The 24326-nt window shown below is 36.5% G+C and overlaps 4 protein-coding genes across 6 annotated transcripts; all 4 read left to right on the forward strand.

Annotated features, from left to right (window-relative positions):
• Positions 1 to 149: 149 nt before the first annotated feature.
• Positions 150 to 14558, forward strand: pask (PAS domain containing serine/threonine kinase). 3 transcript variants are annotated; one of them, XM_042718866.1, is made up of 21 exons: positions 150 to 396; positions 535 to 701; positions 1613 to 1830; positions 2008 to 2175; positions 2359 to 2496; positions 2895 to 3026; positions 3211 to 3391; positions 3692 to 3873; positions 4232 to 4343; positions 4436 to 4537; positions 4711 to 4885; positions 6636 to 7579; positions 10942 to 11117; positions 11312 to 11467; positions 11704 to 11829; positions 12083 to 12217; positions 12296 to 12495; positions 12979 to 13112; positions 13460 to 13603; positions 13722 to 13896; positions 13996 to 14558. In XM_042718866.1, the coding sequence occupies exons 2-21, from the start codon at positions 545 to 547 to the stop codon at positions 14093 to 14095; spliced, it is 3855 nt and encodes a 1284-aa protein (XP_042574800.1). In that variant the 5' UTR covers positions 150 to 396; positions 535 to 544; the 3' UTR covers positions 14096 to 14558. The 3 variants fall into 3 exon arrangements, with proteins under 3 accessions (XP_042574800.1, XP_042574801.1, XP_042574802.1); XM_042718867.1 differs by having other exon boundaries at positions 1637 to 1830; XM_042718868.1 differs by having other exon boundaries at positions 13722 to 14558.
• Positions 14559 to 14584: 26 nt separating this feature from the next.
• Positions 14585 to 18967, forward strand: mterf4 (mitochondrial transcription termination factor 4). The gene is made up of 4 exons (XM_042718870.1): positions 14585 to 14671; positions 16204 to 16585; positions 18179 to 18363; positions 18528 to 18967. The coding sequence occupies exons 1-4, from the start codon at positions 14645 to 14647 to the stop codon at positions 18909 to 18911; spliced, it is 978 nt and encodes a 325-aa protein (XP_042574804.1). The 5' UTR covers positions 14585 to 14644; the 3' UTR covers positions 18912 to 18967.
• Positions 18968 to 19119: 152 nt separating this feature from the next.
• Positions 19120 to 21822, forward strand: LOC109064820 (probable G-protein coupled receptor 148). Its single transcript, XM_019081857.2, has 2 exons — positions 19120 to 19421; positions 20324 to 21822. The coding sequence occupies exon 2, from the start codon at positions 20428 to 20430 to the stop codon at positions 21379 to 21381; it is 954 nt and encodes a 317-aa protein (XP_018937402.1). The 5' UTR covers positions 19120 to 19421; positions 20324 to 20427; the 3' UTR covers positions 21382 to 21822.
• A 138-nt stretch (positions 21823 to 21960) lies between these two features.
• LOC109064795 (probable G-protein coupled receptor 148) lies at positions 21961 to 23699 on the forward strand. Its single transcript, XM_042718869.1, has one exon. The coding sequence runs from the start codon at positions 22186 to 22188 to the stop codon at positions 23296 to 23298; it is 1113 nt and encodes a 370-aa protein (XP_042574803.1). The 5' UTR covers positions 21961 to 22185; the 3' UTR covers positions 23299 to 23699.
• Positions 23700 to 24326: the final 627 nt, after the last annotated feature.

Genomic DNA, 24326 nt, shown 5'->3' on the forward strand with positions numbered 1-24326 from the left:
ACATAAACATTACCTTATTTCTCCATAGAGACTACACACCTCCTTTAATGCATTAAGCCCCGCCCACTAAGATTTTCTATTGGATTAACTCCCTGTCAATTTTAAAATTCCGTTTGTTCATTGGCTCTTCCCCTCTCGTCAACTTATTTCGATTCCATACGCGCCAAACATTGTAGGCCGTGTGACACACTTAACGCAAATACTTCGAAACAACACGGTTTGTGGCCATTGATAACTGAAAAATCCTGTTTGTTTGAAAGCAAGTTTGTGTCGTTATTTTTATTCAATAGAGCCGTCTAAAAGGAAAGAAGGAACAATCCCTCTCTCTGTCTCCAAGGCAGCAGGCAGTAAACTGAAAGCACAGCAAGTGTGTTGTTGTAACGAGCAGTGTGCTGGGTGAGTCGCGCTCCTTATAATCAATCATGATGTATTAGTTTGTTATGCGATATATATGAGCAAGCTTTCTCGCTAGTCTGGAAAACAATAACGGCGTTGGTTAGAATCTTAGTTGTGACTGTCCTCTTTGATTTAAAGCGCTTCGGCGATGTGGCTGACGCAGGGCCGGAGGAGCAGCCCCAGGGGCGACAGTGTTTGTGCTGCTGAGGATGAATGCAGTGTGATGAAGACTGACTCCTTCTGCATGAACCAGTCCTTTCCCTCCGCGCGCGACTGCACTCTCAACCGCATGGACGCATCATCAGGTGGGCCAGACTGCTTTCACACTGAAGTGATACCAAATTTTACATGATAATATAAAATAATAACGATAAAGCTTATAAAAATTACAACCGTGCAGCATACAGCAGTAGTTCTTGACAAAAAAAAAATGGTACCACAAGGAAGATCTGTTAAGAAGTTGTTGCCAATTTTTTTTTTTTTTTTTTTTAAATATGGTAGTTCAGCAATGAGTTTCAGAGTGTTTGCTGAAGAAGATTGTTTTCTTTAATACTTCGCCCAAAGCAGATTATTGGGTTGCTTTTGTTAACCCTCATTTTTTTCGAAACTTCTATGAATATTTGGATGACAAGAATATGTAATACAGAATGCAGCCTCAGTCACCATTCATTTTCATTGTTTTGGGGAAAAAAAACACTACTGTTTTTAATTGTACTTTTTATGCCTTATTCATATTTTAAAATAGTATTATTGTGAAATGATATTGTAATTAAAAAGTTTTGTTTTAATATATTTTAAAATTAATTTATTCCTGTGACGGCTATTTGCTATTCATTTCTTATCCACGTTAAAAATAATTATTATTATACAATTGTTATATTATAAGATCTTTGTAGAAACTGGTACTTTTTTTCAGGGTTCTTTTCAAGTAGAGGCTGTTGTTGTTGTTGTTTTTTAACTTTTAAAAACTTTAACATTTATTTATTAATTTAATGAATAAAGACTCAAAAGAGCAGCATTTATCTCAAATAATATATATTTTTTTTGTAAATTACATGTCTTCACTGTCATGTTTGATCAAACTAACGCATCCTTTCTAAGTAAAAAATTTATACTTTCTATAAAAACAAACAACTTTCGAACTGGTTTTGGTAAAGAATGGCGAGGAGTAAATTTACAGAATATGCATTTTTACTCGATTTGTTTTTTCCGAAAGGTGATTCTCATGTTGGTTCATCAGTGGCGATGAGGAATCTTCAGATCTCTGATCTGCATTGCTTCCACCCCGTGTCTCCGTCATCAGCTCATGGGTCTCCAGTGTTGGAGAGCTCTCTGCTCAGACAGCTCATGTGTACCGCTCCAGAAAAGAAAGGCACAGCTCTCACCATCAACCCTAATAAAGCTGTCCTGTCCATTAACTGCACCACATTACAGGTACTGGATGATTGTTCTCATCAAAGCCCTTTTTCCAATTTAATAAAGGCCACATTATTACACACGTTATTTTGGTAGTAGGGATTGATTCTTTGCCTGGACTTTTAGCTGCACACCTATTCTTTGAACTATTGAGTTTTTTTAATTATTATTTATTGATGGTATCTCCTTTTGCAAGTTTTGGATGCAAATGAACATGCTTGCAAGCTGTTTGAGTGTGGATACAGTGATTTGATCAGCCAAAAGCTGACTTCTCTCCTAAGAGCCAATCAGATGCTAGAGGAAGTCCTGAAGGAGGAGACTCTGGATTCTGATGGAAACCTAGTTGCTATTTCTGCAAAAGTGGTATGAAACACTGTGGTTAATTAAACAACAATTCACTTAGCTGTCACTAAATTGTTTCATGAGTCATGAATATTTAATTTCTTCCACTCTGCATGTTTTGTCCATGGCTCTGATCTCTGCTTTAGTGTGCTAGATGTGAACGTCATTTAATTAAAGCACGGCTCTGGATCATGCTCTCCACAGGTGAGCGCAGTGAGTTTGACAGGAGCTGAGTTTCCTGTGTCTGTGTGGCTTCGGATACCAGAGCAGCGGCAGCAGATCTTAGAGCTCCTGCTGGAGCGAGTGGAGAGAATCACAGCACACGTGACTTTCACTCAAAATGTGAGACTCATTTCCTTGTAGCTAATTGTGCACTGAAAGGTTAATCTTATGTATAAAGTTAAGCATCTGTAAGCATAATTTGATTAATTTAATTAAGCTTGTATTGATATTATACTATAAAAGCTACTAAAAAATAGCTTTTCCATCACAGGAATAAATTACATTTTCAAATAAATTTAAATAGAAAACAGATATTTAAATTATAATAATATTTTCCAATATTTCTATTGTATTTTTGATCAAATAAATGCAGCCTTTTCAAAAACATTTAAAAAAAAATCTTACTGACCCCAAACTTAAATTGTAGTTAAATTGTAGTGTACCTTTAAGGATAATTGTTTGTAAAGCTGTTGCTCAGTTGGCCTGAAAAGTTTTAGCTGCTCCTCCTATTTCCTCAGGGCGGAATCCTTAGTTGTGATGCTACTTTTGCCCATCTTTATGATTACCACACTGCTGAGGAGATGACTGGCCTGTCAATCTTGTCTCTGATGCCGTCACTACAGATCCCCTTCCATTGCAGGACTCCCAAGGTCACAATAATGTCTCTAAAAATTCTTTAAGCAAGCAGCTGGCATTTTTGCAGTTTTGTTTGGTCATGCTAGTGACAAAAATTACTACAAATTAATTTTTTTATTTTATTTCAATTCATAAATGTGTATATAATAGTCTACTGTGCACCTTCACGTAGCTTGTTTCTTTACCTTTGTGATTCAGGTGTTGCGTGTTCAGAGATTGCATGTGCAGGCCAGGTCTGGTGTGGTGGTGCCAGCATGTGTCCGTCTGCAGGCTGCTGTGTCCTGTGGAAGATCACCGCTGCAGATTAAAGGATCAGCACATCCAGAACCTTCTGATGGTTCACACACAAGCTCTCGACAGACCAACCGAACTCCTTCAGGTCAGTCCTCGCTCTTTCACTGCAGAGCGTGCAGTTTTATAACTGATAAGTTGCTTCAACAGACCGAAGTCACACTGACATTGAAAATAAAAATATGCAGATTTCTGTATCTGTGGGGATTTATTTATAGCCCAGAGCCACTAGTTAAATTGACTTTTGCTCCAATATTTGCTCTGACATAAAGGAAATCTATGTTTTCATTGAGTTTCTTGTTGGTATTTGTCCAATCTAATTAGATGTAATAAATTTCAATTGCTATTGATTTCAGTGTGATCACTGCAGTGCTTTCTTGTCCTGCAGGGGGTAAATCAGGTGCAGGTGTCCTGTCCCCCAGCGCAGATGTGCTGTACTCTGGGTCAGTGTGTGTGTTTGCTCCCAGTAGCTGCCTCCTGACCCTTCAGCCCAACGGCACCATTCACAGTCTCAACAACCCCTTCAGCTCTCTGCTTCTCGGATACAACAGCAGTCAGCTGCTCGGAAAGGTACAGATGCTATGAAACATTCCCTTGGGATTTGTTACGTTTGTATAACTCTTTACAAACGAAAAATGTAACACTTTTAAAGAAAAGTTTTAGTTGGTCCAATTTGATTTATCTAGTCGAACCAGTGTTATACGAGTATTATTTATGTATTGTTATCATTTTTATTAATATTTTCAATTGGCTTTTGTTATGTGCTTTTGTTTTCTTTAAATTTAAAATATGGAAAAATTTATATTAGTTTTTCTCATCTTTCAATTTCAGCTAACAATGATATTAACGATAACGTTGAGTCCAGTTCATAAGCAATGTTTCCAAGCTAGTTTACATGCTAACAGCAGGCCTGTGCATCTGTGTGTAGAATGTCACGTACCTGATACCGGCATTTTATGAGCGAGTCCGTGCTGCGGACCGAAGCGACCACCCTACATCTCATCCATATAATGCATCCAACCCCTCTGACAGCTGCACAGGTACAGAGGAGTGACGTGCTTTAAGGATGCACACACTTTAGCTTGTGATGCTGCACTAACGTCCCCTCACTTCCTGTCTGCCTACTTCTCAGACCCCTGTAGATGTTTGGCTAGTGCAAGCTGTCGACCTGCTGATGTTCTAACCCTGTCTACTGGCATGCTCACAACTAAGGAAGATCAACAGGAGACATGTAGTGAGTTCCTTCTCTTATTGCTCCACACTTAGCCTATATAATATTATATTGTGTTGTATTATATTCTATTGCTGTCACATTTTTTGTAATATTTATTTTTTAACACAAATTTTTTTTATTAATTTTTTTTCACACCGTAACTTGATTTATGGATAATTTAATGATATGTTCAGATCCAAACACAGTGCTTGCTGGTGACAGTGTGATGGTGCATCTAGCCATGCGTAGGAGAGCAGGTCTTGGGAAAGGGAAGAGGATCTTCACTGGGACAGACACTAAACTGGAGAAGGCGAACAGCATCCTATCAACCTTGACCTCACCTGCTGTCACCTCCACACCAATGAATGGGTTAGATACTCCACTAATTCCTCTCATTTCTGTTTTCTTTCTTTATTAATATGCATAGTTTAATTAAGTAAATTGCATTTCAGCATGTCAGAATTTTTTAATACTATTTAAAGGTGACCTACCATGCCCCTTTTCACAAGCTATAGAATAAGTCTCTCATATCCCTAAGGTGTGAATGTGAAATTTTAGCTCAAAATACCCCAGAGATAATTTTTTACAGCTTATTAAAATTGCCACTTTTAAGATATGAGCCAAAATGCACCATTTTTGTGTGTGTCCCTTTAAATGCAAATGAGATGATGCTCCCGGCCTCCTTTCAGAAGAGGGTGGAGCTTCATGCTCCGGCAGTACTGATGCTGGTCTTTGCAAATAAACATTCCACTATTAGTGCAAGCCCGTTATCTTTACAGAAATCGTACTCGTTTTATAAGTCAGTCATCTGATTGTACTGTGCATAATAAATTTGCATTTATGGATTACACAGACAGGGAGCACAGTGCAATAAAAAAAAATAATGACAGCTGGTCTATCAGAAACTTTATAAGTCCCACTTGTGATTTATGAGCTCAACAAATTCAATGCGGTCGACTTCACAGTGCTTTCATATGCAATTTCTAACTACCACATTCCTATTTATGATCGTTCTGGAAGCAGTTGAAGGCAGCATTAGTGAAAACAGACAGAGATAATGGTGGCTTTAGCAGCATTAGTCTTACATAGTGCCAAGAAGCTCTTTCAGAAAGGCATTTTGGAAAACAAACGTGTGGTCCTTGCTTTGTCTGGAGCTGACGTTCGCGCACCAAGCGTTAGTATTGATTTCTAAACATATAGGGGACTTTACTGATTTTCTTCCGGGATATTTCCATTGAAAATGAAATTTAACCACTGTGTCCTCAGCAGCTCGTATAAAGGGAGACTCCTATGCTCGTTGGAGCATCCCAAAACACAACACAGCATTTAATAATGCCTCTTTGGTGCTGACATTGTGGTTCTCCAGCAGCTACAGCAGGAAAACAGTAATGAAGGACTGCTGCTTCTCACTCAGGGCTGGGTTTATGCTAATAGGGCAGAGAGCGTCACAAATGAGTGGGACCTTTTGACGACGTGTACCTAGGGAGAAATCTGGACTCACTTGTTCTGAGAGACTGTTTATGATTTAGTGGATTTTTACCATTATAGGCTGGTTGTTTTCACACACTGTAGCCACATAACTGTGCTCAAAATTTTTGCATAATAGGTCCCCTTTAAATAATAAAATATATGGAATATATTTTTGCTTATTTGCAACTTAATTATTGCAGATTAATTGGCAAGGTTTTGAGGGAATTTTTTTTTCCTTCTTCCTCTTTTTTTTCTCACTTAACCCAAAATGTCTTTCTATTCTATTGTAGTTATTATTTTTTATGATTATTTTACTTTCTTTTATGTTAAAGCACTTTGAATTACCTTGTGTATGAAATGTGATATATAAATAAACTTGCCTTGCCTATAAAAAGCACATTTTAGCAGACTGTTATAGTTTTTATTAATATTTTCAATTATTTTTTATTTTTATGTATTTTCCCTTTTCGTTTAAATTTTGGTTCAGGTTTTATTAATTAGTAGTTTTGTTGTGTTTTTTTAGTTTTTATTTGTTTAATTTCTGTGTTAAATTTTGTTAGTTGTATATATTTTAGTACATCAGCTAAATTGAAATTGCAGATTGTCATTCATTATTCTCTGATAGCCTCATTCTCTCTGTTGTTTTCAGGTTGGATGACACTACAGAGCTTAGTGAGCAGGTTGTGGATGTGACTACTCAAGTGTCTGAGTCTGACTCTGCCAACTCCACCACTGCTCTGCTACAGACCTTTGCTCTGGTGGAGTCCCAGGAAGTCCACAAAACCTGCCTCTCCACTACTGTCTCTGCTCATTGTGGCCCATCAGAGCAGATCTTTGGTAGGCGAGAGGCCTCCAAAGCCCCGAACTCAGACCGTAAAGAAGCTCCAGTAAAGTCCTGTGACTCTGTGCCACATCCAGAACCTCCCACAAAGGTCTGCCAGTGTTCAGCGAAAGCTCAGCTTCAGGATTCCAGCTTTGAGGTGATTTCCCTGGGCAGTGGATCATCATCTGGGTTCTGCGAGCGGCTTGTGGGTGGCTCTGGTCCTGAAAAATTAGATGATTCTCAGCAGGGACGTCAGCTAGTGGAATCGGTTAGCACCTTTCTGGATTTGAACTCTAATGGAGATGTCATTGTTCATGCCATGTCAGAGATGGACCTGAATGACAGTGTTGAGATCCCAAACGCCTCTGCAGATCTTAACCATTCGCTTACCTCATGTGACACCGCCGAGCTCCTGCGTACCCCTTCACCCTTCGTTGTGGAATCCGACCTCGAAGAAGAGGCTCAAATCTGCCCAGAGCAAGAGATAACGCAAAAACCTGCCCTATCACCGCAACAGCAAGAACAACAAACAAGCCCTCAGCAGAAAACTCTAGAGCAACTGCCAAAAAATCATGTAACCAAACTTCGGGAACAGTGGAATTCCTTTTCGGAACATGCTGTCGTCCGTGTTCTGGAACTCCAGAAGGGTGGAATTCTGTTGCCAGGCGACACTCCTACCACCTCCACTCCTAAGAAGGTGAAGGCGAACTCTTCCATTCCAGAGGGCAGGATTCATGTGACCTGCTACAACAGAGAAGGAACACCAATCGGTATGTCCACTGTGTCCCTCTAGTTTACCTGTTGTAATTATACTAGGGACCAGTAATGACCATATTGTATGATATTATAATTATATAGGGGATGGTTAATATTGTAAAGACCTTTTAAAATAAAGGAAACAAGTCCTCAGAAAAATATATTGGAAAGCAGATTAATAAAAGTAATAATATATACACTGCCATTCAAAAGTTTGGGATCAATAAGATTTTTAATGGAGTCTCTTATGCTTATCAAGGCTGTATTTATTTGATCAAAAATACAGAAAAAAAGTAATATTGTGAAATATTATTGCAATTTCTAATATTGATTTCCTATTTTTTTTTATATACTTTAAAATATAATTTATTTCTGTGACGCAGTGCTGAATTTTCAGCAGCCATTATTCCAGTCTTCAGTGTCACATGATCCTTCAGAAATCATTTTAATATGCTTATTTATTATCAGTTGAAACTCTTGTTTTTTCTTTGATTCTTTGATTAATAAAAAGTTAAAAAGAACAGCATTTTCTAACAATGTGTTTACTATTACTTTTTATCCATTTAATGCACTCTTTCTGAATAAAAGTATTAATTTCTTTAAAAAATTAAAAAATATACTGACCCCAAACTTATGAATAGTAGTGTGATGTAACACAGAATTTTATATTTTGAATAAACACTGTTCTTTATAATTTTTATTTATCAAAGAATCCGGAAAAAGTATCTTGGATCTCAAAAAGTATTAAGCAGCACAACTGTTTAAAACATTGATTATAAATGAGCATATTAGAATGATTTCTGAAGGATCATGTGACACTGAAGACTGGAGTAATGATGCTGAAAATTCAGCTTTGCTTCACAGGAATAAATTATATTTTAAAGTATATTTAAAAAAGAAAACTCTTATTTTAAATTGCAATAATATTTCACAAAATTTTAGGGGTTTTTTTCTGTATTTTTGGTCAAATAAATGTGGCCTTGATGAGCATAAGAGACTTCTTACTGATCCCAAACTTTTGAATGGCACTGTACATTATTATTTTAATATTGTGGCATTGTTGGTTGGATATTTAATTTTTTATTTTGGTATTGTTGAATTGTTGATTTTTTTGATGGGCTATTTTTTGTTTTGTTTTTTGTGTTTATTTGTATATATGTGTGTGTGTATATAATGTGTGTATATATGTGTATATATATATATTGTATATATGTGTGTATATAAAATATATATATATATATTATATATTATAGATAATATATAGATGTATATGTATATGTATATGTGTATATATATATATGTGTATATGATGTGTATATTATATATATATATATATAATATATATATATATGTGTATATATATATGTGCAACATATAATATATATATATATATGATATATATAAATATATATATATGCATTATAATATATATATAATATATATATATATATATATATATATCATGTATATATATATGTGTATATATATATATATGTGTATATATGTATAAGTGTATGTATATATATATATCTATATGTGTATATATGTGTATATATGTGTATATATGTATATATGTGTATGTATATGATATGTATGTATATATTATGTGTATATTATATGTGTATATATAATATTGTATATATAATGTAATATATATGTGTGATATGTATATATGCATGTATATATATATGTATATCATATATTATAGATATATATATGTTATCATATATATGTGTATAGTATATGTATATAGTTATATATGTATCTAATGTGTGTATATGATAATGTATATATGTGTATATGTGTATATATATGTGTATATGTGTATATATATGTTTATATGTGTATATATATGTGTATATGTGTATATATATGTTTATGTATACAAAATATGCTATGTGTATATGTATATTGTTTGTTATGTGTATATGTATATATGTATTGGTAGTGTATATATAATGTATATGGTATAATATATATGTGTATATGTGTTATATATATGTGTGTATATGTGTATATATATGTGTATATGTATATATATAAGATATGTGTATATATATCTGTATATATATGTGTAATGTTTATATATGTGTATATGTGTACTATATATTATATGTGTTATATATTGTGGCATTATATGTGTATGTATATATATATATATGTATGTATATATATATATATATATATTGTATATATGTCTAATGTGTGTTTATATATGTATGTATATATTTATATTTTTATACTATATGTATATATATATATGTGTGTATGTGTATATATGTGTATATGTATATATGTGTGTATATGTGTATATATATATGTATTATGTGTTGTGTATTATACCAGTGTAGTATTATATCGATATGTATGTGTATATATTTATATTGTATATTAGTATATGTGTAATATGTATGTGTATATACATGTGTGTATAATATATATATATATATATATATATATATATATATATTATGTGTATATATATGTATATATATATGTGTGTATATATGTGTATATGTGTGTATATATATGTGTATGTGTGTATATATATGTGTATGTGTGTATATATATGTGTATGTATGTATATATATATATATATAATATAGCAAAATATCATTGTGGATATGTGTGTGTGTGTGTATATATATATATATATATAAATATATATATGTTCCATAGAAGAAAGTTTTGCAGCAACATGACTGATTTAAAGACAGAATTTTAATTTTGGGTGAACTATCCCTGTAAGGTAATCCACCAATGAGATGATAAAAATTTAAACTCCAAATCAACATTTTATATCCATGTATTTATTTGGCAAGTAGCCATGTAATAAGCGTGATGTTGTAGTCATGATCACAAAATAAACCCCTTCAGGGTGATCCAAGACCCTTGTCTGGGTTTATTTTGTGATAATGACTGTACGTTATCTCTTAAGGCCCATTCACACCAAGCACGCTAACTATAAAGATAACGATATTAGCGTCCACACCATCAAACGATATTGTCTGTTTATCTAAGCACACACGTGTCTGCTGCTTTAAATTTTCAAGCTCGTTTCAGCAGGATGGATTCTGATTGGCTGTCAATATTTTTATCATTCATCAGCTGGAGAAAAAAAAAAAAGTTTTTATAGTGATTTCAACGATATCGTGGACTCTGCTATTCTTTAATATTGAGAAAGATTTGTAGAACTATATCTTTATAGTTATCGTGCTTGGTGTGAATGGGCCTTTACTCTACTTAATTTTTCCTGTTCCAACTGTGTACTCTTTCTGTATGCCAGGTCTCAAAAGAACCATCCATCTTTTCTACTGTACATTTATGATGTGTCAGTGCATGAAGGCAACTGATAAAATTTTCTCACTCTGTGTAGAGGTGCAGTGTGATGTGCGTTGGGCGTCCCTGTCCAGCGGCAGCTCTCTGGTCTGTCTATGGCTGAGTGGGAGTCATCTCCTGCTCCACCACCAGGAGGCTCCACAGAGCACGATGTCTCCCACAGTGAGGACAGAAGCCCCAGGACAGGAGGCCTTTGCCTGCAGTCTCGCTGAGGTGATCTGCCTAAATTCTTTAAAAATTAACTCCGTTAAAGGGAGATTTTGGGGAATACCCAAAATGTTATTCCAAACATGTATTTTTGTGTGGAACACAAAAGAAGATATTTTGAAGAATTAAACCAGTTTCTGGTCCCTAATGATTTCCTGCATTTAATATGAAGCAGCAACCTTTCTTTCTTCATCATTTAGGCAGGTCGTTCAGATGCCTTGCGCTCCTCTGTGGACTTGGAGCAGTCCGGGGCATGTGAGGGTTACTTTGAAGAAGACTATCGTCTGCTGCGCTCTATTGGAAAGGGAGCCTTTGGCTTTGTCTGGCTCGCTGCAAGAAGGATAGATGAACAGGAAGTCAGTGACATTCTTTTCTGCACTCACTGCTGTTCATACACTCATATTCATCCGGATGCAAGATAATAACTTGATAACGATGACGTTGGTTGTTCAAACCTTGGTCAGGGTTCTTAAGAGAGGATGTTTACACACTGAGTCAGTGTAATTGCTGTAGGGTGTATCCAGTCTTTTATGGACAATTATATGAGCTGGTGAAGAGATGTTGAATTTATTATCTCTCACTTCAATTTCAGGTGGTTGTGAAGTTTATTAGGAAAAGTGCAGTGGTGAGTGAATGCTGGGTGGATGATCCTGATCTGGGTCGGGTCAGTCAAGAAGTGGCCATACTGGTTCGCCTACAACATCCCAATATTGTGAAGGTACATTGAGAAAACTGTTTGAGTTCATATTAAATATTTAGAATATTTGTTGCCAAATTAAATGATGCAACAGCCTCTTTTTAAAAATTGGCCTTCAGGTTCCCTATATGCAAATGTTGTTGAATGTCCATTTCAATCTGTTCACATGCTTTAAAACCTTGTACAATTTATAGTTAAAATATGGCATTGTCAAAATGCTAGTTATCGTATGTTCACTATTGGTGTTCATGAGTGTATTACTTTTTTGCTGCAGGTGCTGGAGGTGTTTGAGAATGAGCGATTCTTCCAAATGGTCATGGAGAAACATGGGGATGGGCTAGACCTGTTTGAGTTTATCGACATGCAGCCGAGACTGGATGAGCCTCTAGCGAGCTACATCTTCAGACAGGTGAGAAACCGGCTGTGAGAACTCTTGAGATGTTGTAATTGGATCACTTTTTTCTGATGTATATGTTTCTGTACTTAGTTGGTAGCTGCAGTGAGTTACCTGCGTGGCAAAAGAGTGCTCCACAGGGACATAAAGGATGAAAATATCATCATAAACTCTAAATTCCACATCCGGCTGATCGACTTTGGCTCTGCTGCCCTGCTGGAACCCGGAAAGCTCTTCTACACTTTCTGTGGCACTCTGGAGTACTGCTCCCCAGAGGTGCTTCAGGGAAACCAGTACGTACAGAAAAATCACACAGCCCATCTCAGTTCCATTTGTGCGTCTGAGATTGATAAGGGCAGAATACAGGATAGGATCAAGTGGTTAAGGCTCTGAGAAGGGTAACATAAAGGTTATACATGTATATTCATGTCTAAGCAACACATTAACTGCAGTATGACTGAGATCACCACGAAGCCCTTGAACATTCATGTTCACGATTCATCACAGCAGGTCTTTATTTATTTTCCCTCAATAAAAATGTAGTGACAATTTTTTTTTTTTATTCACTCTGGTTTCATAAATCCTGTTTGGATATTAAAACAGGTTTGAATACCCAGTTTAACTTAGAAAAATGTAACATCACAATTATAAAGGTTGTGAAATGCAATTTTTATGTTGACTGAAACTTAAGCCTTTGTGGGTGAATGCAAGAAAGCATTATACTTGCATATACAGGTTAAATGAGACTTTTATTTATTTATTTTTGATGTATGTAGGTATGAGGGTCCAGAGCTGGAGATGTGGTCTTTAGGAGTTCTCTTATACACCTTACTCTTCAGTGAAAACCCGTTTTGCAGTGTGGAGGAAACCCTGCAGGCCAGACTCAACCCTCCATGCCAAATATCTACAGGTTTGCAGCTCTGCTTCATCACAGCCTTGAAGACTGAACGGAGACATATGATTCATTTGCCTTTATTCAGGGTTTTGTGGGTCTTTCTCCCTTCCACAAATGAAGGCATTAAAAGGGTCTTAATTGGAGCAAAAAATGGAGATCTTCCTCTGTTTTTGTCTTATCATCCATCCAAATTGAACAAAATTGAGTTTATGCTTAAAATAGGACACAATATCTGTCAAAGAATACTCGTTTCCCTTTAAATTGGCAGATGTTTGTTCTCATTTTAATCATAACTGTTCTTATTGAACAATTCCCCAGACCATGTATTACTGTTTAACCTGTTGCTTTGTTCTTGTTTTTAGAGTTGTATGCACTGCTGGCTGGTCTTTTGCACCCAGTGGTTGATCAGAGAATGACTCTAGAGGAGCTCTTGGAGTCGCAGTGGATTCAGCAACCCATAAATCAAGCAGAGTACTCATGGGGAGATGTCTTCCCCTCCAGCAACGGTAAGAGAATTGGTTTCAGGTTAATTCATCCACCAAGAAGATGATAATATTCAGCTCAAACACCTTTTCTTTAAATCAAAATGATGCAGAGCTCTATACATAATATACTTTATCTCAGAATCCACAGAACATTTGGAGCCCAACTCGCGTGTGCACTGGGCAGACATCCCCGAAAACAATCTGAGCACATCAGAGGACACTCCATTAGAAGATGAAGATGAGGAGGAGGATGAGGAGCAGAGGAGAACAATGGCGGCGCTGCAGTCTGAGCTGCTGAAATATCTCACCGACGAGTGAGGAACTGTTGTGAAAGAAGCACTAATGCGTTCTGCTCAACTAATTATGACATTACATCTAATGTCACCATGAACACTAATGCACCATCTCTGCAGAACTCTCCGTCCACCTGCCGCCGTCCTCCTTGATGATACCAGTCCGTCCAAAGAGCAAAAGGAAAGTGTGACTGGGAATGGAAGCCATCTGTGTTGCTAAGAAACAGCTTTAACTCCGTGTTTGGTGAAGGAATAGGAGTGTGTTTATCAGTGTGATGTTTTTTTACCATAATGGAGTTTTTAAAACATTGTATTCTGAGATGTTGAATGTGTTTGCTGTTTGTTGTAATACTGTGGTGTTGAGCACCAGGATTGTCCTGTTAAAACATACGGCACATGCACCAGACCTGGATGAGGGTCACCTGGGGGCGCAAGATATTTGTTATTAGGCCTTCAAAGCTTTAAGAGTTTTAGGTTGATTTTTAAACTTTTTAAGTTATAAATATTTTAATTATTTTAACATTTCAATATTTATCCTATGAATAAATTGTTATTGGTATAATTTCAGTTTGCCTTTGGTAACTGGTTTTATTTCACATTGTACACAGGCTTTGTAAAGCCTCTATCAAATGTTAATATCAATGGAATTCTTCAATAAAATATTTGCATTTATAATTTATAAAGTTTGTTTCGTCTTCCGTTCAAACATCCGGAACTTTTGGGCTCTGATTGTTGTTTCAGTGCGGGAGTATTTTGACGCGGCACAGATATGGGTACACATGTATGCAGAAAACAGGTGAGGACGAAACGACAAAATAAATATTTTACGTTGTCATATAATTAGACGCTAGACTGAATGTTCAGGCACTGCTATATAGCTACCATAAGAAATAGTATGATTTGTCACTTGGTAAGAAGCGGTTTCTTTGGTTTGCTCCTGGGATCCGAGTGACATTCATTAATTATGAATCACACAATAAAATAAATAAATAAATACTAGCTTATTTAATATTATAAAACAATATGTAACCGCTAGAAAATCTGAGTCTGAAACAACGTTTGTTAAAACGAAGAATAGTTTAGCAAGAAACGACAGCTGCCTTTGGTGCATGGAAATGAAAGGTCACTTATACCTACTGAATAATAAAACTATATTCTCTTAATGTAATTTATTTATTGTACGTTTCTTTTTGAGTGACTTCATGACACAAAAGCACACAAAAAGGTTATTAAAATAGTTTATATTAGTCCCTCAGCAAATAGCTTCAGCATCAGCAGTTCAGTACACACACAGAATGGAGACTCACGGGTAAAAGTCGAATTACACAAATGCTAGTTTTCTGTAGCAGTGTTTCTGTAAGTTGGTTTAAAACACCGAGTTCAAAGATCTCTGCTGTCTTCCGAATTGAAATTCTAATTTCATTTCATATTCAATTTACATTCAATCATTAAGGTCATCAAACAAACCTACAAAAGAGCAACAAAACATAAGTGCTGTGACAATATATATATATATATGATTATATACTATATAGATGATTATTTTATATATAGTTTATTTGTTTATTTTTTTTTTTTTTTTTTTTTTATTTATTTATTAATTAATATATATATTGTCACAGCACTTATGTTTTAAACACACACATATATATATATATATATATATATATATATATATATATATGTGTGTGTGTGTGTGTGTGTGTGTGTGTGTGTGTGTGTGTGTGTGTGTGTGTGTTTGTGTAAGTGAATGACCGCCGCCTGCCGCTGAGCAGTTATATAAATTGTGGAATGTTAATGTTTGTGGCCTGCTGTAAAACGACTGTATATGCAAATAATGCATAAACATTTACTTTGCTCAGCTGCCGCTCTTTGTGCCTTTTTTACTGTAAGCTTTATTCATACATAGTTTTAATAGTACAAACAATGGAAAGTCCATGACAGCTGCCATAAACATACAAATCTGAATTGACGGACAGAACTGCATTTAGTAAAACAAATGTTATTATTATTATTTTTTTTTTTAAAAAAGCCCTCCAAAAACTATATATATATATATATATATATATATATATATATATATATATATATATATATATATATATAAGAACTCCTTTGTCTATCAATTAAGATACATATACAAAGGAGATTGACTATTAAAAATCCCCATCAGCTGCTTAAAAGTCAAATGGCTCAGAAAAGTTAGTTCTGAGAAAAGCTGTTGCGTGGTTTTATATTTTCTTCCAAATATATTTAGTGTGTCCCAACATTTTTTGGACAATTATGTATTGAACTGAACAGCATTTGTTTCCTCCCTCTGTATCTCAGATGTTGCGATGGATGTGGAGATGGAGTGTTTGTCCTGTGGCGGTGAGCAGAGGTCATATGCCGTTCTGCTCCACACAAGGAGAGCCCCATCAGGTAAATCCATCTCACGGTGGTCAGGTCACCCACAGACCTGGGAATCAGCTCAGCCTGTGCTCTCTGCTCGAGATGGGCTTCTCAGAAACTCAAGCCAAGGAGATGCATGAAGGTGCTACGAAGAGCCGTGGGAAACATGTTCCATCTGTTATGACAGCACTGTTGCTCCTAGGCTTAAATCCCTCCAGTATCCTGAAAATAATGCAGAAGTGTCCAGAAGTTTATTCACTTAAAGGTGCAGACTTACAGCAGCGCATTGATCATCTGAGGAAGATGGGACTGGTAGAAGGTGATGCATCTTGTCTTTTAGTAAATTACACTGCTGTTCCATAGTTTTGGGTCAGTAAGGTTTGAATTATTATTATTATTATTATTATTTTTTGTGAGACATTAATACTTATATTTGACTAAATTATTAGAAAGGATTATTTCAGATAAATACTGTATTTTTTATCAGACTTTGTGAACATTAGAGACTTATTTCAAAAACATTGGAACTGGGCTGAAACTAAAAGAAGTGTTTTGTGCACTAGAAATAGCATTTTCAACTACATATCACGTTACGATGTGTTTTTTTAAGATAAGTTTCTGCCACAGTACAACAAACAAATAATTTGCAAATTATTTGCATGAATTTTGTCCTGCTTAAAAACTACTAATCTTTGAAGTTGATGTTTGATGGTTTTAATTTGAAAACAAATCAGGACTGAAAATGTTGTTGTCATTTATCCATCATTATTTTCTGGGAAAGTGTAAACTGGAAAGATTCATTCAGGCCATTATAACCATTTAAAGGGATACTTCACTGAAAACATTCACTCGCCTTTATGTGGTTCCAAACGGCTTTGTATTTCTTTTTTCCGAAGTGCGAAATAAGATATTTGAATAATGTGAGTAAACCAAACTGTTTTGGTTACCATTTACTTCCACTGTAGAGACCAGTTGTTCCACAGAAGAAGGAATTCATACAGTTTTGGAACATCTTTTTAAAGTCTCTAATTGTTTACAGGAAGTTCAATACTTTTTTGTTCAGCAAGCATGCTTTAATCAAACATTGCTTTAAAAGTGTCAGTAAAGACATTTATAATGTTATAAAAGTTTATTTTGTATCATTGGCAATTCAGATTTGCATCACAGGAATACATGAGAATATAAAATATATTAAAATAGCAAACAGTTATTTTAAATGGTATTAATATTTCACAAAATGACTGTTTTAATGTATTGTTGGTCAAATAATTGCGAGATACTTATACTTATATCTATATAAAGCATATTGAAATATCTTGCCAACCCCAAATCTTTGAACAGTGGTGTAAATGTATATCAAGTTATTGAAACATTATTTGGAAAATATTTACTTTAGTAATATAAGATAAACATATTTTAATTAAATATATATGTGTAGCACTTTTTATAATAAATATTGTTACAAAGCAGTTTTACAAAAAAGAATGTAACAAGCTATTTGAACATATGTTTGCAAGTAATAAGAGAAGATAAACATTAGGGTTGTCAAATTGCATCCAAAATAAAAGCTCAGGTTTACATTATATGTGTGTATACTGTATAGAAATATTTAGATTAATTTATTTATTACATATATTTCTTAAATATATATATATATATATATATATATGTATGAGTGTGTATTTATGTATATATATAAATATACACACATATTATATAAACACAACTTTTATTTTGGATGTGATTAATCGATTTGACAGCCCTAATAAAAAAAATTTTTTTTTCAAAATTATATGCAGATATCTGTTGTTGTTCTTTTCCCCCCTCACTGAACCCTCTAGTGCTCCGTCGGGTGTCCATAGACCCCAGTTTAAAAGCCACTGATGGAGAGTTGTCTGAAATCTGTTCACAGGTAGTCTGCAGAGGATGATCAGTCACTACCCCAAGATCATGCTCCTGCCAGTCAAGAGGGTAAACATGGTGTCCCGACTGCTCAGAGAGAAATGCCTCTTCACCATCCATCAGGTCACAGACATCCTCAGAGACTCGCCTGAGGTTCTGGAGGAGGATTTGGCTCAGCTGGAGTACAAATTTCAGGTAGGGCTGGTATTATTCACTAAAAGTTTTCCTGGCTATGATGACAGTACACAATTTTGGGGTAAACTGTCTGTGTAGATGTTGTTCTGATGATGTTGAAGTTGCCATTTAAAGGGCAGTTAGTGTTTTACAGTAGTGACACACAGCTTGTTTTCTCCCCGCAGTATGCGTATTTCCGTATGGGCGTGCGGCAGCCAGAGATGGTAAAGGCAAAGCTGTTCAGGTTGCCCCTGTCCGAGTTGCGCTGTCGTCACTGTTTTCTGGAGCGGAGGGGACTCTACCAGACGCCAGACAAGAAGGGCCAAACACTCATCCTCAACCCAGCGCTCAAAGACGTCCTCTGTGTCTCTGAGGAAAACTACCTGACGCAGGTCGCCATGGCAACTGCAGAGGAGTTCCATGTTTTTCGCAAGCTGATGGCAAGAGAGCAGGAGGAAAAAGGGAGGGAGGACGAATACAGCAGTGACGAGGATGAGGAGGATAAAGATGATGTACTGCACAGGAGAAAGCATCACTGGAACACTGGTTACAAGAAGGACAGGAAATGAGGCATTTTGTATTAAATATTCAAAATGAATAAAAACTATTTTATTCAGCAAAATTACATAATGTTTTTTTTTTGGGGATATATGATGGTAGCATCTCATGTTTTGCATATGCAAAGCATTACTGTTCGCAGGCTGGTGGTCATGCCAACATTTCTGTATATTTGTTTGTTTAATCCTCCATCTCATTTATTGCTTTATAAGCTTTTACCTCCGGATATGAGGTGCATAGTAGGGTCGAGGGACATTGAGGTAATAATGGTGTTAGTGTTAGTCTATCTCAACGGCCTGTCATGGGGAGGGTCAGCATAATTTACACCAAATGCTGAGTAACCAAGGAGAGCTGAAAGAGTGTTAGTGCCGTGCGATCGTTTACGGATCTGTGCGCATCAGTGGAACGCCTGCTCTCTGATAACAAGGACAGAGTCGGGAGGTATTGATCTGGGGCAACATTAGTTTAATGGAGGCCTGGATGGAAGCAGGAGTTACTGTACATGTTGATGTGTGGAACAGGTATGCGAGTCATTTTAACACGATTAATCGATTGGTAGTCCATGCGCTCATATTGCATTCTTACTCTTTGAACTGTTTGTCAATGAAACGGGGCTGAAACTTGCAATAGTGTTTTGTTCAGTTGGAAATACAGTACTTACTATCTTATAATGATTTGTGTGTTTATTATTAAGAGTTATTATCACCAGCACAAAAAACAAGCACATTATTTGAATAGATTTCTCTTGCTTGTCAAACATGCTACTGGCATTTGTGGTTGAAATTTGTATATTTGGAAGTATATAAAGCTCATTCAATTCATTCGAAAAAAATGTATATCATATTCATCACTATTAACCTTTGGATTTGTGACGGAATGTTTTCTTGAAAATGTGCGGACTTATATTTTTATACTTCTTAACAACTATTGATATTTCTTTCTTTCCTTTTTTACGTAGTATTATTACTAACATTAACTTTCCATTATAACTATAGGGACAGTGTTGTTTTACTCTTTTCGGGGGTTAAAATGATTTACAAAAAATGACTTTGTTTTTAGTCAAATTGTCTATTGGGAGGGAAAATGCTTTGTGAATGTTTGATGGTTTTAATTTTTAAAAAAAGAAGTAATGATGGTATCATTTATTTGTGTAACATTTATCCGTCATTATTTTTAGAGAAATTGTAATCTGTAAAGATTTGTTCAGGTCATTATAACAATTTAAAGGGATAGTTCACCTAAAATGTTATGTCAGTTGCCAGTTATATTAGGAGGAAGAACATTCTTATTCTAGAGAGAATTTAATTGGACAAAAAACTGAGTAGTGCAAAATGAATGTGTTTGATTTTTTAGAAGCCTCATCCAAAGTTTACAGATCATATGGTGTGTGTCTGTAAACTTACGTTTCTTCTGTTTTCTGTAGGTAGAGCCGTATATGTGCTCCACGGTTCCAGTCTCAGTAAACAGAGGAGCTGTTGTTCTTCAGCCTAACGCTTACTCTCACTAGTGTGGAGGTCAACTCCAAATATGACTCAGTCTTTCATTTTTAACGTCTCGGTGGATTGGTACAACAAAGCGGAGAGCAGACACATGGAACTGTTCCTCATCCCTACGGTTCTGCTAACCTCTGTCACAATGGTGGTCAACCCTGTTCTGTCCCTCTGCATACTGTGTTTTCCTACACTACGTCAAGAGACCCGCTACCTGCTCCTTGCTAACATGCTCTTCGCCGATATGCTCTTCCTCACCATAAATCTTGCGATGGTCTCCTGCAACTCCGTGGGCCTGCACATGCCAAACTCGTTGTGTGAGTTCATGATGGTGAGCATGGTAATGACATACAGCACCTCTGTGCTCACTATCACATTGATGGTCGTCGACACATATGTGGCGGTACGCTGGCCGTTACGTTACAAAGAGATTCTCCCACCATCTCGGGCCAGGAAGATAATCATGAGCTTGTGGGTAATGGCCGCAGTGTGTCCTGTCTCTTTGCTAGTGATGTTTGAGACAGTGATGGGCAGTGACGATCAGAGCCGTCCAGTGTGTTTGATGTTGATTGCGCTGCACTCGTTGGAACAAAAGATGAATGCTGGCGTTCATTTGTACTTCATCATTGCCATCAGCCTCTGCACTGTTCTCATTGTGTACTGTTATATCCATCTCTACTTCATCACTAAAACTTCTGGGATATGGCGCAGTCGGTACTCCCGGGCGCGTATAACACTCCTGGCGCACACTCTGTTGCTCATGATGTATTTTGTACCCACATTGGTCTTTGCCGTGGAGCTGGCTCTTTTAAAGGAACAAAGCGTGGATATTGTGGGAGTGTGGATTAACTTGGTGAACATGTGCGTGTTGATGTTGCTGCCACGCTGTTGCACTCCTTACCTGTACATCCTGCGCTATCATGAGATTTACGAGACTGTCCAGCAGGTGTTTTGGAAAAAGCGACACCAAAGTCAGAGGAGTGCAGCCTAGAACTGGACTTGAAGCAGAGCAAGCCTGCACAATAACTGTCTCTGGTTGCTCTGTCGTTGGAGGATTACTTTGCAGAAGAGGGAATTTAAGACACCTGAGCCAGAAAGAGATCTCAAAATAATTTTTTATATTGTAATATTCATTTTAGTACATTCTATTAAAGCATTTTAACATGAATGTATATTAGCATGTTTTGATCTTTTTTATATTTTCATATTTAAACAAAAGATCATCATAACATAACTATATAGAGTGCAACATTCATGCAAATTATATTTTTTCTTTTCTTTTCTTTAGTTTCTTTCATTGTGAGATTTTCCCAGCTATGTTGCTATGCATGCCCACAGTATTGATTTAAACTCTTGTGTGCAAAGCAGTGTTCGATGATGCTGTTTTGTTCTCTTGGCAAGATAAATAAATTTACATTTCAGGATTTTTACACGATTGTGTCTTTCTCCAATTTCCTATAAGCGTTCAATGTTTAACCTGTGTTGCACTTAGTCTTCTAAGTTAAACAATCAATCGATCCAGAAATAACAGTGTTAATGTTACACAACACTTCTGATTCTAGGAAGACATATCAATATTTATGCCTTGGTGCAAAATCCCTGAGTGTCATTCTGATCCATTTAGCTGTGAAGTGATATTTACCTGTTTCTCCTTCTCCATGGAAACCATTTACAAGTGTGCCTGTGACAAATCCACATCTGTCCCGTAAATCACTTACCACAGTCTGCAGGAAGGGGGAAGGAGAGACACATTTACCTTCAGTCCTGAATTGGATGCACAAACACATGCCAAGAGATGGAAACTCTAATGAAGGGAAAGTCGGAGCGTTTCTACCTAGCTGCAGAAGACGTTTTTTTATCTCTGCTTTGTTCATTTGGTAATTGGTACAACAAGTCGGGTCGAGCTGAGCTTCACATGCGTTCTTCTAAGTTCTCAAACTCCTCTGAAAGCCCAGTGGAGATGTTTGCGCACGAGTGGCATGGATTCATCCCTCCCTGCCATATGAGGGTGCTTCAGCTGTGCCCCGTTTTGGCCTTCCTGGCCATTCTGCTGATCACGCCGGTTCTTCTAGTACGTATCCTGTCCCGAGTTGACCTGCGGCAGCAGACGCGTTACCTCCTCCTGGCCAATGTTCTCTTCAGTGACCTGCTCTTTGTCTGCATGAACATCCTGAGTGCCTGCATCAATTCAGCCGGTGTGTTGATGACGGAGTGGCCGTGTGCCGTGCTGCTCTTCTTCTCTGCAACTTTATACAGTTCTGGGGTACTAAGCATTACAGCAATGGTACTGGATACCTGCTTTGCAGTGTTAGCCCCCTTTCGCTACCTGGCATTGTGGCCTGTGTCACGGACCTATGGAGCAATTGCCGCCATCTGGGTCATCTCTGTCTTTTTTCCTGCAGCAGCTGTTGGCATGTTTTTGTGGTACCACAGTACGGCCCCTTGCGCCCTTCACCTCTGCTCCCTTCCTTTGCTGATGGTTTTGACCGTAAGCCACTTTCGCCCACTCCATGTCTCCATGCTGCTGACGGTCATGGGTATCATTTTCATCCTCCTTCTAGTGTTGTCTGGTTACCTCATCCTCTACTTTTGTACCCGTAGTTCGGGCGTGTGGAAGGGCGAGACCTCGTCTCGTGCTAGAGGAACATTTCTCATCCATTATCTCCACCTGTTCCTGGCTTTCTGTCCCCTGCTGGTTTTGATGATCGAGCTGATGCTTTGCAACAACAGTGAAACTATGGACCCCAAAGCAAGCCTGTGGATGTCCTTGGTGGTGTGTAACGTCTTGCTCATCCTCCCCAAAGCCTTAGCACCGTACCTGTATGGGCTCCGCTATAGAGAACTGTGCAACTTGCTGTTCCAGTTCTTTCATCTGAATAGGCCAACTACTATCACACCTGTGATATAAATATGTTTATTTGAACTAGTGAAAAAGACTTTTCATCAACCAGTTAAAACATAAAATGAACTATCTGTAATGATGCTCAACTAGGGTTTTGTAAGTAATAATGTGTCACAAAAATATGTGAGAATAATCAAAAATGTACATTCAGTTGTGGTAATTATGGCATTTATTGTGTTTAATATGATATTGTGTTTACTTATGGTATTCACTATGTATTTTGGTTACTAAAAACTCTATTTATAGCCTGTCAATAAAAAACCTATTATAAGTCAGCCTTCATAGCACCGTTATAAATATACATAAGATTTACTACTGTAAACCCTATCAGAAAAAACTATGAAGCTTTACAAATGGTTTAAGAGGCTTTGAAAATCTCTTGTTTTGTTTAATTTTTTTATTACATCGTTGGCTTAAACCAGGTTACTATATTTTATCGTAGAAACAATACTGTAACGTTAGCAACTGTTGTATTTTGACTGAAACGATGCATTGTAATTTCGTGATAAGCACCTGTATGTTAAAATTATTAGTATACATATTTACGTTATTTGGAAGATTCTTGTTAAAAAATATATAAGAATAAAACTTACCAGATAAGTAACTTGCTCCCTCATTGTGTTCCTGTAATTAAATTTAAAAAAAAAAATGCGCGCGAAACGGTTAGAAACGGTTAGGATACGTTAAAATATCCACAAGATGGCGCTATTGGCGCCTTTTAGTAAGGATGATTTCGTCTAGAAGTTTTATGCTGGCGAGTTTTTGTAAATTATAATATTATACTAAATCAAATACTTTTTACTAAATATACTGTAAATAATTTACATTTTATCATTCACAAATAATACTTTAATTATGTATCCTTCTGATTACACAAGGGAGATCAAGTTTCTTGTTATGCGTCACGTTTTTTTCCGTCTCTCAATCTGTCCGGAGAACTACCGGTTTTGTTTTTTTTGGGTTTTTTTTTTTTAATCAAGGCGTCTTTCTACAGTTACATAAGGAAAGGGAAGCAGTGCCAACACCACCATTTT

The sequence above is a fragment of the Cyprinus carpio genome, chromosome B2, assembly GCF_018340385.1.
Source record: "Cyprinus carpio isolate SPL01 chromosome B2, ASM1834038v1, whole genome shotgun sequence".
NCBI classification, from domain to species: domain Eukaryota; kingdom Metazoa; phylum Chordata; class Actinopteri; order Cypriniformes; family Cyprinidae; genus Cyprinus; species Cyprinus carpio.

Coding starts and splice junctions, on each gene's coding strand:
- mterf4 (XM_042718870.1), top strand. CDS start 14,645: ATGGGTACACATGTATGCAGAAAACAG. Junction 14,672..16,203: donor CACATGTATGCAGAAAACAG/GTGAGGACGAAA, acceptor TCTGTATCTCAG/ATGTTGCGATGGATGTGGAG. Junction 16,586..18,178: donor GAAGATGGGACTGGTAGAAG/GTGATGCATCTT, acceptor ATCTGTTCACAG/GTAGTCTGCAGAGGATGATC.
- pask (XM_042718866.1), top strand. CDS start 545: ATGTGGCTGACGCAGGGCCGGAGGAGCAGCCCCAGGGGCGACAGTGTT. Junction 2,497..2,894: donor ACGTGACTTTCACTCAAAAT/GTGAGACTCATT, acceptor CTATTTCCTCAG/GGCGGAATCCTTAGTTGTGA. Junction 13,604..13,721: donor TGTCTTCCCCTCCAGCAACG/GTAAGAGAATTG, acceptor ACTTTATCTCAG/AATCCACAGAACATTTGGAG.
- LOC109064795 (XM_042718869.1), top strand. CDS start 22,186: ATGGAAACTCTAATGAAGGGAAAGTCGGAGCGTTTCTACCTAGCTGCA.
- LOC109064820 (XM_019081857.2), top strand. CDS start 20,428: ATGACTCAGTCTTTCATTTTTAACGTCTCGGTGGATTGGTACAACAAA.